At 46.5% G+C, this 10,248-nt stretch overlaps 1 protein-coding gene across 1 annotated transcript in view; it reads left to right on the top strand.

The window, feature by feature from the left end:
- Positions 1 to 2,360: 2,360 nt before the first annotated feature.
- The window catches only part of CD8A (CD8a molecule), a 12,980-nt gene continuing 5,092 nt past the window's right edge, over positions 2,361 to 10,248 (top strand). Inside the window, exons 1-5 of the mRNA XM_019553476.1 lie at positions 2,361 to 3,823; positions 4,763 to 5,122; positions 5,433 to 5,528; positions 6,360 to 6,470; positions 8,724 to 8,754. Coding sequence (XP_019409021.1) covers positions 3,784 to 3,823; positions 4,763 to 5,122; positions 5,433 to 5,528; positions 6,360 to 6,470; positions 8,724 to 8,754 — 638 coding nt within the window. The 5' untranslated portion in view covers positions 2,361 to 3,783. The remainder of the gene's footprint in view (positions 3,824 to 4,762; positions 5,123 to 5,432; positions 5,529 to 6,359; positions 6,471 to 8,723; positions 8,755 to 10,248) is intronic.

The following is a 10,248-nucleotide window of genomic DNA, read 5'->3' on the forward strand; positions in this document are numbered from 1 at the left end:
GTTTCCACTTCCTCTGTATTCAGGAGAAGATTCCCAGAGTGAAGACAAGTAAGCCAGGAATAAAAGCTGAGCAGGATGTAGATAGACTCTTATTACAGATGGATTGGTGTGGTTTCACAGCAGGTTTGCACCGGTGCAACTGAGATCAGCCTCTAGCCCTTGCGTGGAAGGATTGGCCTTTCTGTGGAATTATTATTATATATTTATGTAGGGTCTGCTTTTATTAAAGCACCCATGTTATGCCTACCGTTTGTTCAGGTGCAGTTGTGAGTGCTGATAATTCATGCACCTAAGAGTCCTGTTCCGTTGTGCTCTGTGCTGTACAAAGACACAACAGAAAGATGCTACCTGCCCTAAAAGGTTGCAAGTTGGCGGAGCAGATAGATGCAGACAGGAAGGAGTCATACATTTCTTCTGGTGCTTATTAGACCCTTTTGATCTCCAAACACCTGATGCGTAGCTAAAATCAAGGACTCAAATGGCTCCCCTGACTTCAGTTTAACCCAAGAGGGTTTGATTTTAAAAATCAGGTCCACAGCAAATGAATTAATTAAGGCCGCTTTTGCAATAGCTGGCTATTTGTCCTGTCCTTATTGCAACAAACATAAATGAACAGCACCCCCTAATGTCATTCACATTGCATTTGTACCAGAGATGAACCAATCCACATTGCATAGTAAGCAGTGATGATGGACAAATGACGTAAAGATTGTTCTCCTCATAAAAATGAGCCATAAAGTATTTCAGCAGATGACAGCGCAAAGATAAAGGTATCTACAGAACTGTTAAGAGCATGCAAAGTCCTGCTGGAAATAGCCAAGATGCATGGAAACCCATTTAAGTGATAAACTCTTCTGGGTAGAGATCTGTTGTCTTATATTCTTGCCCAGTACTAGCCAGAAAACATTGCTTTGATATCTAGACATTACCAGCAGGCTAACAATAATATTTATTGGTAAGTGGAGCTGGGAGAACTAGGGTATAGAGACCTAAGTACTGCATCAGTATCAAAGGATACGACACAAACTGTTATGACTTAGCTGTTCCAGTTGCAGACATTGGCTGTGTGTAGGGAGTGCACATGCACCCGAGCACGTTGGTGCCCTCTAGAGAAAGGCACCGCCAATACTGCCGGTGGCACTTGTGGGCGGTCGCCGCTCACTTTCCTCCCACCCCGCTTGCTGCCGACGCCTCCAGCGGCGTCTGCAGGCAGTCCGTGATCGCCACTGGCTGCCACTGCCACTGCCAGCGGTGCTTGTGGATGGTCACCAATCACTGACCGGTGCTCACCACCCCCACCCCCTCACCGCTGACAGCATCACAGCTGCCTGTGGGAGCTCCCCGCTTACTGCCACCATGCTCCTGAAGCCGACGGCACTGCGACCTGCGGGAGCTTGCCGTGCCCCCCCAGCCACTGGGGGCATGCGGCATTCATGAACACAGATGTCGTAAAACTATTGTAACTTTTCACCTGTTGCATTCAGGTTCAGCAGCAATTGAGTTCACTTGTATCGTGCCAGGGTCTGGCAGCTGTAACAGCTACACCAGTGGGATCCAACCATTTGGCCCCAGAGGCCAGATGCATGCAATGGGGCCAGTCTGCAGGCTGGATACATGATGGGCTCAATACACAGGGTAGGCCCCATGCACCTGGTTTGGGTACCGTGCTGCCCTGGCCTAGCCCCATGTGTTTGCACTGCCCTAGCCTGGCCCCATGCCCTAGGATTTGGCTCTGTCCCACCCCAGCCCTGCATACACCCAATTTAGCACACAGGGCCACGCTATCCAGTCTGCCATGTTCCCTACAGGCCTCAGGAGAGTGGCAATTAACACTGCCACTGCTCCCCTGGCTGATCTGGGAGAAGCCCAAAGGGCCAGATGATATGGCTCCATAGGCCAGACCTGGCTAGTATGCTGGGGGTTGACACCCCTGAGCTACACCATTACAGCCGATAGACTCCCAACAGCAGCTCACCCTCCCCTTTTAAAGTGGTTAACAAGTATATTTGCCCATATCTTGATACTATACATCCCCTTTAGGAAGCCCCTTCTAGTTTATCCATGACTCTGCTCCACTGTCGATGAATCCTTACACGTACCTCTCACTATGGCATTTGAATATGTAGAATATTAAAGTAACTGTATGGGGCTCAAGTAAAAAATTGTAATATAGGTTTGGTCTCCCGCCTAGGGATCGCATAAAACACTCCAAAATACATGTTAGAGATTCATATAGCTATACCTCTGTCTCCATCCAAACTGATGCTGAGCTAATGTAATAACACAGGGAAACATATGAAGAACTCCAGGTAGTCTTTAACTCGATTTTAATTGGTTTATTGTGCTTTTCAACAGCTATTTTCACTTTGAGTCAGAGAGTTATAAATGGACAGCGCTGGACACAACTGGAGAATCTCGATTGTAATTCTTGAGCTACGTGTTTGCTGAGTACAAATCAAAAACATTTCTTCTTAGCCCCAAACAGGTCACAGTTGTGTTGCCGTATCTATGAAACATGTTTTCTCTTAATTTTGCAAACTTCTGTTACAGTCAGGCAGGAATTGGCATCATGTTTCATAGCTTCAAGGATGCTCACTTATAGTGAGACCTGATGGAAAATTGCTTCCCCGTTCATTGAACCATCTCAGAAAAGACACAAATTAGAAAAAGCACGTGCACTCCAGCTCCTTTCATACCTGCTGAAATGGGGCCAGTCACTCAGCATTGTGTGTTGCTTTTCTCAAAGATGTTGCATCAAAGTAGCAGCCGTAGAAACAATTGAATGCCAGCAGTGCTTCATTTCCAGCCTGAAAGGGAAACGCACGTTTTCATCAGAGCAGCTAATGGAAAAGCACCTCTCCCGAGACCCCCTGCTGCACGATGGAAAGGAACGTCAGAAGCAGCCACGAGAAGGAACAAAGGCTTCTGCAGCCCAAGGCAGCGCCTCTCTGATGTTGGGGAGTATCTGCTTTGCCATGCAAGGTCTCAGAAATTGTCACCCACCATCTGTCTGCAGCAGCCCAGATGCAGAAGGCAAAAGGCCCTGTGCAACGTATGAGCCACTTCTGGAGAGCGGAAGTCATGGTGGTTAAGAGAGAAAAACCACAAGATGTGAAAAAAACCCACCAGCTTCATGGGACCTTCCTGATGGGTTTCAAGCAGTGGAGACCCTCAGAGCTGCACAAACATGAAAACTGCAAAGAAACTGCAAACATGAAAACACTCAGCTGAAGGCTGAACTAACACACACATCAGCCCTGTGCTATCCTGTATCTAAAGTATTCTTGCCAGGTCAGGAATATATTGTACAGCAGATGTGCAATGGCATGTTATAAGCCAATGCATCTGTAGGGTACACATCGCATGGATATCCTCACTATAGCACCCGACTGAGGCTCAGGATTACACAACAGATTTTCCATTGGGAATTTGCAATTTAGGGTTTAAACCAGGGATTTTCAACCTGGGAACTGTGATTATTCTGTTCTGCATGGCTGAATCAAAAAGGGGGTCATAAAAACCACCAATCCAAGGCGCCAGTGCTCAAGTGTTTTTAGCATTTTGAATGGTACAAAGAAAAGGTGGAAAGATGATCGCGTAGTTAACGTATCATCATTTAAAGAAGAAATCCAGACTTCATGAGTACATTTTACTTTGGGAGCTGAAGAACTTTTTTCTTTGATGCTGACATCACTTCCTTTCCACCAGGTCCTATGAAGTCAACCCAGTGAGATCATCTCTTTCTGCCGTGCCTGCCTTGAGGACAGCCGATGCAAGGAGAAAATGCCCCGATCCCTTTTTTTGCTGTTTCTCCTCAGTCTGTGTGAGTATGGAACTGCTACGGAGCCCTTCTCCTAGAAGAAGAGTCAGAAGGAGTGGGAGGGCAGGGGCTCCCTCCAGGGTCCCCTGCAGGGCAGATGCCAAGCACAAGGGAAGTGTCTGAGCACAGGGGAAAGCAATCAGAGGCTCATTTTCTATTTAGTTGTTTTACAGAGATTCTGAGAGCGAGCAGGGAAAAGGGCCCGAGTCTAATCTTGGGCCAGCAGGGCTGGCAGCAGAGACACTCTGTATGCGCACCGTCGGGGCTGAGAGCAGCACCTGGCTGGGGTGGAGGGGTTGTGGGCTCTAAACACAAGCAGCACAAAGACATACAAAAAACTAGAACGCTTGGTTCCAAAATGATACCTTTTATTAGACCAACTGGCAAATGGCGAGAAAACTCTCCTTGTCTGCAAGCTTTTGGGATCAAAGTCCCTTCGTCAGACTCTGGGAAAAGTGTAGATGGTGCAAGATGGTAAAAAGTCCCCATAGGTAGGAAATAAATTTCATTTTTGCACAGAGGGAGCTGAAGATGGAAGGCTGTCCCTCTGGGTCCATGAGAGTGTCTTTGTGAGCTGCGTTATCATTTTGGAACCAAGCGTTCCAGTTTTTTGTACGTCTTTTTGTCTCAGATCAACACGGCTACCGAGTACACCACTGAAGCAGCACAAATGCACTGTAAAGACCTGATGAGGGTCACTTCCATGCAGATGGCTCCTCTGAATGGGATGATCTTTGGGGGGACAGACAGCTGGTTTTAAGAAGCAGAGGGATTGCTGAGCACGCTAGGACCACAAGGATCCAACAGCGTGCTGCCCTACTCAGCAGGGATCAAGGCTTTGCCCAAGGGATGGGGCTCTGGGTTGGGATGGAGCGAGGCTGCTGTCTCTTCCTTGGCATGAGCTGTGCTGGTAAGTGCGCTGGGTGATCTTCTTTCCCTCAGGCTACTGCAAGTGCAAGGGACAGATTCAGGTCAAACTCCTCAGCAGAACCCCTACGAAGCCAGGAGACCCTGTGGAGCTGGAGTGTGCCATAAAGGACAACAGCTTCTCCGACAGTGGCGTGTCCTGGGTGCACCAGGGCAAGGACTCTGGCCTCCGCTTCATCATGTTCATCTCCTCCATCTCCCGGGTGACACATGCAAGCGATGTGGACAAACCACGCTATGGGGGAAGTAAAGGGCCCGGCACCTACAAACTGATGGTGAAGTCCTTTCAGGAGAAGGACCAGGGCGAATATTACTGCATCGTGATCCGGAACCAAATGCTGCATTTCAGCTCTGGACACCAGGTCTTCCTGCCAGGTCAGCACCAGCCCCTGCCCTCGGTGCCCTCTGATGGGAATGGGGTCCCTGCCACCTGCTTTCTTATCATCCCAGTCACCACTGAAGTACCCTCCATCCCTATTGTCTGTGATTAAGAAGGGGAGACACGGGAATGTGGCCTTTAGGAGTTTTTTTGGTGGGGGGGGGGGAGTTTCTGTCCAGATAGGCTGTGCATGCATATCTGGGAGCTGAGCCTTAAACCCCTAGCTGAGGAGTAAGTCTGGGGTGGAAAAAGGGTTGAAGATGGATTTCATCAGCTTGCTGTTGATCCTCCTAGTGTTTCTTACAGTGCCTCCTACACAGCCCCCCACCACAAAGGCAGCCAGCACCACACCCATCACCACGACCCCAGTGACGACAATCGGCCCAGAAACCCAAAGTCCAGGTAAAAGCATCTTTGGGGGGAAGGGCTGCAGGCTGGGATCCAGGTCTGGGGAGGTAGCTGGGCTGGGAACAGCACTCTCCTGAAGCCCCTCTCCCAGCTACAGCGTGGGAAGGGATTCCCATTCCTCGGATGTGGGTGCTGGGGAGGTTGCTAGTATGTGACATGTCATTGCTCCACGTTTCTGGGTTGGCTCTGGATGGGCCAGCGGTGGCTTTCTCAGGCTGAATGGAGTATTGCAAAGCAATTGCCAGGGCTCAGAGCCTAGGGGGCACAGGCATTCAAGAGACTGGGAAAGCTCTTGTGCTTTGGTCATGCAGATCAGGGGGTGAGGGCCCATTCCCAAGTTCATCAGGCTTTGGGCAGTGTCTTTTCCAGCCTAGGGAACCGGACAGCTGGTTTACCAAATAAGTCACAGCGATATAATCCTGCCCAGGCACCTGCCCATTCCTCCCAGCTGTGAGCCCAGCTGGTAGCATCTTCACAGAGCATGGGAAATCCTGGATGATCCCTCCCAGGCATGAAGTGTATCTCATAGCTCTTTCTTATGCTGAATTGCAGCCACCTTCCCCCCCACTACAGCTTCCTGCCAACCTCACCTCCAAAATCTGCCCAAACCAGCCAGTGACCCAGTCAGGGAATCGCCAGAGCCCCTGCATGATCTGGCTGGGTCTGAAGTGCATGGGAGAAAGGCAGGAGCGTGGAAGCAGCACAGTGCAAAGAAAACTGCATGCCCCCACCTTGTTGGAGGATGCTGCAGCCGTGCTGGGGATGATGTGCCTTGTTGCCAGCCTCTGGTTTATTTTTCTTTTCTGCTCTCTTTCCCTTCTGCAGCAAACGCCCACAAGACATGGCTGAACTGTGACTTGTACATCTGGGCCCCCTTAGTAGGCGCCTGCCTCTTCCTCCTTGTCGCTTTGGTGGTCACCATCATAACCTGTCAAAGTAAGAGAACCATCCCCTGTTTAAGACAGTCCCCCCTTCACCCAAAGGCAGACTGAAGTTTCCGGCAGAACAGGGGCACATGGGGGTGGGGGGCAAGGGGCTTGGCATTTGCAGCGACTTGCTTTGTAAAGAAACGCAGGCATTTGGCGCATGCACTGTGCAAGTGGGGCGCCGTGCATCTGAAGAATGTAACAAAGCTAAACTTAATGTGAGTGTTGTCTCCATGTATAAAGCCCTCCTGTAAATTCCTCAGTTGCTAGAGAACTCTATTGTCTAAAGAGGGATTAGACAATAGAGAAATATCAGAACCTTTTTGAGACTCAAGGCCCCCATGGAAATTGCCAGCTTTTTGTTTGCACTCCTTTTTTTGCTGACAGAACAATACTAGAGCGATTCTTGTGGTGCAAAGAACTCAGAAAGGAAGGAAGACTGTTCTTGTCAGTGTGACTTCGCATTTGCAATGCCTGGGTTTCTCTCGTGAATCATATGTAGGTGTTTGACACAGCACCCCAGCTCTCACAAATGAATAGAGGAAATTTATTACTCTGATACAAACTACGCTGAGGCCATTACCTAGCCATTGGTGTAACTATGCCCGGATGAGCCATTTAACTGTAACAGGGCAGAGACCGAGAGAGATAAATCAATGCAAATGCTCTGTCTAAACAAAGTACAAAGGTAATCAACTTATAATTTATATAGCTGCATGGCTACAAAGTACTAATGGCAAAAATGTTCTGCTCAGACTGAAAGGCCCTGGCCAGTGCAGTCAAGGCATATCAGTGCCGACAACCGATAGCACACACGGGAAGGAGGCGACTGCCATCGTGTCCAGCTCCGCAATACCCAGGCCCCCATTTACAGCTGGGTAAACAGGGGGCTTCAATCACTTAACCCTCATTAGTAAGGGCCAGGCTGTAGCAGCGACACTGATTTCTTTAACTAGGTTCAGTCCCTTCGTCAACCAATTTGCTACTGACCTAAGCTAAGGTCACAAATTGATTGAACTGCTGACTGGGTGGCACCGTTTCAAATGAAACCTATTTAAAACCTGATTGAATTAAACCAGTGGAATTCCCACATACAGCTCGGCCCTGAGAAATGCCAACGGCCAAAGCCCGAGGGTACCAAACAATCCAGTAATAAGCCGCCGCTGCCTTGCATACGCAGTGCAATGTATAATACAAAATACTTCTGAAATGTCTTACCGCTGAAAAAAACCCTTCTGTTTCATCAAAGCAAGTGAGGACATATTAAGTCAGCACACAGCATCCAAGGTCTTTGACACTTTCAATCCTATGCCCCAAGGGTAGGACACCAGAGCAGGCATTTTAGAAATCCAGCTAGCTGGAATATCGGCTGCCAGTTCATTTCTTTTTGTTCTTTATGCCGATTTGAAGTTTTGATGAACATTCACTTGAAGCAATTATTTCTCCAATATACAAGTGGCATCGCGATCCCCCAGGAGAGAACCACTGGGGACACAAAAACTAGTTAGCCTCCAGCCCTGACCTATTTCTTTTGTTCTAAAATAACTGGCTCCATAACTGACAGTGTCGACTACATCCCTGGAGTAACCTTCAGAGAAGTTGGAGGAGTTGCACCAAGAATGACTCTGGATTAGAGTGCCAGGGCCTCAGTTGAGGTAAGGCAAAGGCAGCATAGCCCCACTGAACTCAATACAGCCATGCTGATTTACACCAGCTGAGAATTGGCCTCAATCTGTCTCTTAACCTCCTGGTATTTCTATAACAGAGACTGATTTGGTGAAGCAGATGCAGCACAGAGGGCAACCGTGACGGTGCAAAGCCTGATCTCAGCTCCATGGGTGTAACCTCTTCAGGTCACTTGCCTTCTGGATATTTATTGCTATTCCTGAATGCATGAATCTCAACCAGCTTCCCAAATCTGTAGAGAGAGAGTGAAAAAAAATCCATTTTCTAATGGAGCAAGTTACACTTCTCTCTACAGAGTAAAACTCAGTCCTGCAGCCAGTCACCCAAGTAGACCTGATTCACAATAGCCGTGACACCGTTGTCCGTGGGATTATGTGCTCAGACAAGGACAGTTTGTCTCACTTAAGGGAGGCTCTAAAAGTAAAGTAAGAGTAACAGTGGTTGAGTCAACCCTGAAGCCGACGCAGACACGCATCTAGTACAAAAATGATGACTTGCCAGGGTAAAGCAAGGTCTTCATTAAACCGTGACTCACCCATTCTTCAAACTGAGTCTTTTTTATTCTTTTTAATTTTAGAAACCAGAAGACGGAGATGCAAATGTAGAAGGTTGGTAAGCTGCTGTTTTCAAGCACTTTCTCTTTAGCTCCGCGGCTTCTAGCCCAGTGTGTTGTAACGCTAGATTGATGCCAAAGAAATCCCTGAGCCACCATCTGTAAAGAGAGGTTTTGCTTGCATAACTCATTCAGGAAAATCAGAGCTCAAGTTCCCACTTCAGCTCTTCCCCTTTTTTATTATTATTTGCTATTTAAATTGGAGGAGAACCCAGCACATTGGGGTATGTATAGATATGGGGTGTGTATAGATAGGACAGTCGGTGCTCCCTGCCAACAACACTCCCTAGCCTACAAAGTCTGTGCTTATGAATTACAATAGAGTCTTTCATTACTGTATCACACAAGGCACATATCTACATATCTAGAATTAGAGAAAAAAGCTTTGTTTTTCCAATCATTGTACCGTTACATTTCTTAAGGGCTCAGTCCTGTAAGGGATTAATAAGTGCTCTAGATCTCATTCAGCAAAACTTTTAAGCAGATGCAACTTCTGCTGAAGACACTGGGATTAGGCACATGCTTAGAGCAGACCAGATACTCAAGTCCTTCCCTGGATTGGGGCTGGAGTATTCAGTACTTGGCAGGATTAAGCCTGAACCGTGTCATAGAAGACTCCTGGGGTGACATACAGGCAGTTGCTGTAGGAGCTTGATTTCCTGTGTCTTTACAGTCTCAAACGCTGGGTCTCATTTAGCATTTTTGCTTACCTGACTTTCAGTTGAATTCGAGGGCAGAAGTAGCCAGCCTATAATAAGATACTAATATTATTTGCATATCATTTCCCTCCTTTCACCAAAGGAAGCTTTTTAAAAAAAAAAAAAAAAAAAAGATTGCATGGCTTCGTTCACATTCTTCATTTATGGCCCCTATGTGTCAGATGTCATCACAAGCAAATTTTTGAGTTTAATAAATACAGATGAAAAAAAAAACAGTAGAAGAAAATCCTCTTTTTCATGTTCATAAAATATACAAATATAAAAATTTTACCCCCCCAAAAAAATTCCTAGGCTGAGATCACGTATTAGAAATTCAAGCAATGGTTTGAAAAGTGGTTTGAAAATGAAAATGCCATCTGATCTTTAAGTAGTTTAATTAGTTAAACAGTTTTACTACCATGGCATTATGACCACATCACAATCGATCTGTGCAGGCACCTGTGAGATTGTATGCTTGGATTATTTCTCTCTGTCTCCAGTATGAGAAATCAATTGCCCTGATAAGTACTACAAAATGTCCTATAAATGTATAGCACTCAGCATAATAGATTCCTTGTCCATTTCTGGGGCTCCTGGGTAGTAGTAGTAGTTATTATTATTGATATAATAGTAATTGTTTTTAAAATTATTGTTATATTGTTATAGTAATAATTGTTATTATTGTTATAATACTAACAGCAGTAATAACAACAATAGTCATAAGTATTATTATTAAATATATTATTAATAAATGTATTATTATTAAATATAACTGATTATTAAATATATAA

The sequence above is a fragment of the Crocodylus porosus genome, unplaced genomic scaffold, assembly GCF_001723895.1.
Source record: "Crocodylus porosus isolate Cpor-Errol unplaced genomic scaffold, CroPor_comp1, whole genome shotgun sequence".
In the NCBI taxonomy this organism is placed as follows: domain Eukaryota; kingdom Metazoa; phylum Chordata; order Crocodylia; family Crocodylidae; genus Crocodylus; species Crocodylus porosus.